Source organism: Mandrillus leucophaeus, unplaced genomic scaffold (assembly GCF_000951045.1).
Source record: "Mandrillus leucophaeus isolate KB7577 unplaced genomic scaffold, Mleu.le_1.0 Scaffold227, whole genome shotgun sequence".
In the NCBI taxonomy this organism is placed as follows: Eukaryota; Metazoa; Chordata; class Mammalia; order Primates; family Cercopithecidae; genus Mandrillus; species Mandrillus leucophaeus.
Genome location: NW_012102332.1, coordinates 3,573,408 through 3,574,885, shown reverse-complemented (window position 1 = coordinate 3,574,885; position 1,478 = coordinate 3,573,408). Strand labels below are relative to the sequence as shown.

The window sequence follows — 1,478 nt, the reverse complement described above, 5'->3', positions numbered from 1 at the left end:
TTAGCCAGGATGGTCTCGATCTCCTGACCTCGTGATCCACCTGCCTCGGCCTCCCAAAGTGCTGGGATTACAGGCTTGAGCCACCGTGCCTGGCCCTAATTTTTTATTTTTTATTTTATTTTATTTTTTTGCAGGGGGAGACAAAGTCTCACTCTGTCTCCCTGGCTGGAGTGCAGTGGCATAATCATGGCTCACTGCAACCTCTGCCTCCTGGGTTCCAGCTATTCTCGTCCTTCAGCCTCCCAGGTAGCTGGGATTATAGGTGCATGCCACCACGCCCAGCTAATTTTTGTATTTTTAGTAGAGATGGGATTTTACCACGTTGGCCAGGCTGATCTCAAACTCCTGTCCTCAAGTGATCCACCTGCTTCGGCATCCCAAAGTGCTGGAATTACAGGCGTGAGCCAGCACACCTGGCTGGTGTTGAAAATTCTAGTTGAATAGTTTTTAATTATTTGTTATTGAAAATCATTAAATTGGCCGGGCGCGGTGGCTCAAGCCTGTAATCCCAGCACTTTGGGAGGCCGAGACGGGCGGATCGCGAGGTCAGGAGATCAAGACCATCCTGGCTAACACAGTGAAACCCCGTCTCTACTAAAAATACAAGAAAATTAGCCGGGCGAGGTGGCGGGCGCGTGTAGTCCCAGCTACTCGGGAGGCCGAGGCAGGAGAATGGCGTGAACCCGGGGGAGCGGAGCTTGCAGTGAGCAGAGATCGCACCACTGCACTCCAGCCTGGGGCACAGAGCAAGACTCCGTCTCAAAAAAAAAAAAAAAAATCATTAAATTATAGTATTATTTAATTATAGTCTGTGTTTCCATTTTTTGTTATTAATTTCAATGTAAATATATTGTATATATTAGGGCATTATTTGATTTCTGTTTTGGTATACTTACTACAAAAATAGGCATATTGTTTTCCAGAAACAGCTTTGCATAGTTGTAACCATTTGCCTAAATCAGCAATAAACATAATTGCAATTGTTCTGACAGTGTTTCTGAGTATTCTGATTGATGTGAAAATATAGGGGGTATTTAAGCCATTTATTATATGTACTTGCTAATTGATTACTAGTTAGCACTAAATTGCGAATATTCTTTGAGATAAGTTATGTACTTAGTTAGAAACCTTTCTATTGACATTTATGTTTGCTGTCTTATAGGGACCAGCACTTGTACAGCAGTGATCCATTGTATGTTCCAGATGACAGGGTTTTGGTTACTGAGACTCAGGTTATTCGGGAAACCCTATGGTAAGATATATTCACTTAATTAATAGTCTTTATGAGGCTTGATTACTGAGAAGCAAAACTTTTATGAAAGGAAACTGTTCAAGCATTTTCACATGCAGACTAGAAACGGACTGTTAGGTGTGTAGTTCAGACAAGATTTGACTGTGGAGATTGAGAGAGTTTGATATATTCACTTTTTCATTTTAAATAATTTAGCATATAATTTACTTAGATTAGTCCAACATTT

General features: G+C 41.4%; 1 protein-coding gene across 1 annotated transcript in view; it reads left to right on the top strand.

Annotated features, from left to right (window-relative positions):
• TUBGCP5 (tubulin, gamma complex associated protein 5) overlaps nt 1–1,478 on the top strand; it is a 43,792-nt gene that overhangs the window by 14,034 nt on the left and 28,280 nt on the right. The window contains exon 8 of the mRNA XM_011981495.1: nt 1,163–1,252. Coding sequence (XP_011836885.1) covers nt 1,163–1,252 — 90 coding nt within the window. The remainder of the gene's footprint in view (nt 1–1,162; nt 1,253–1,478) is intronic.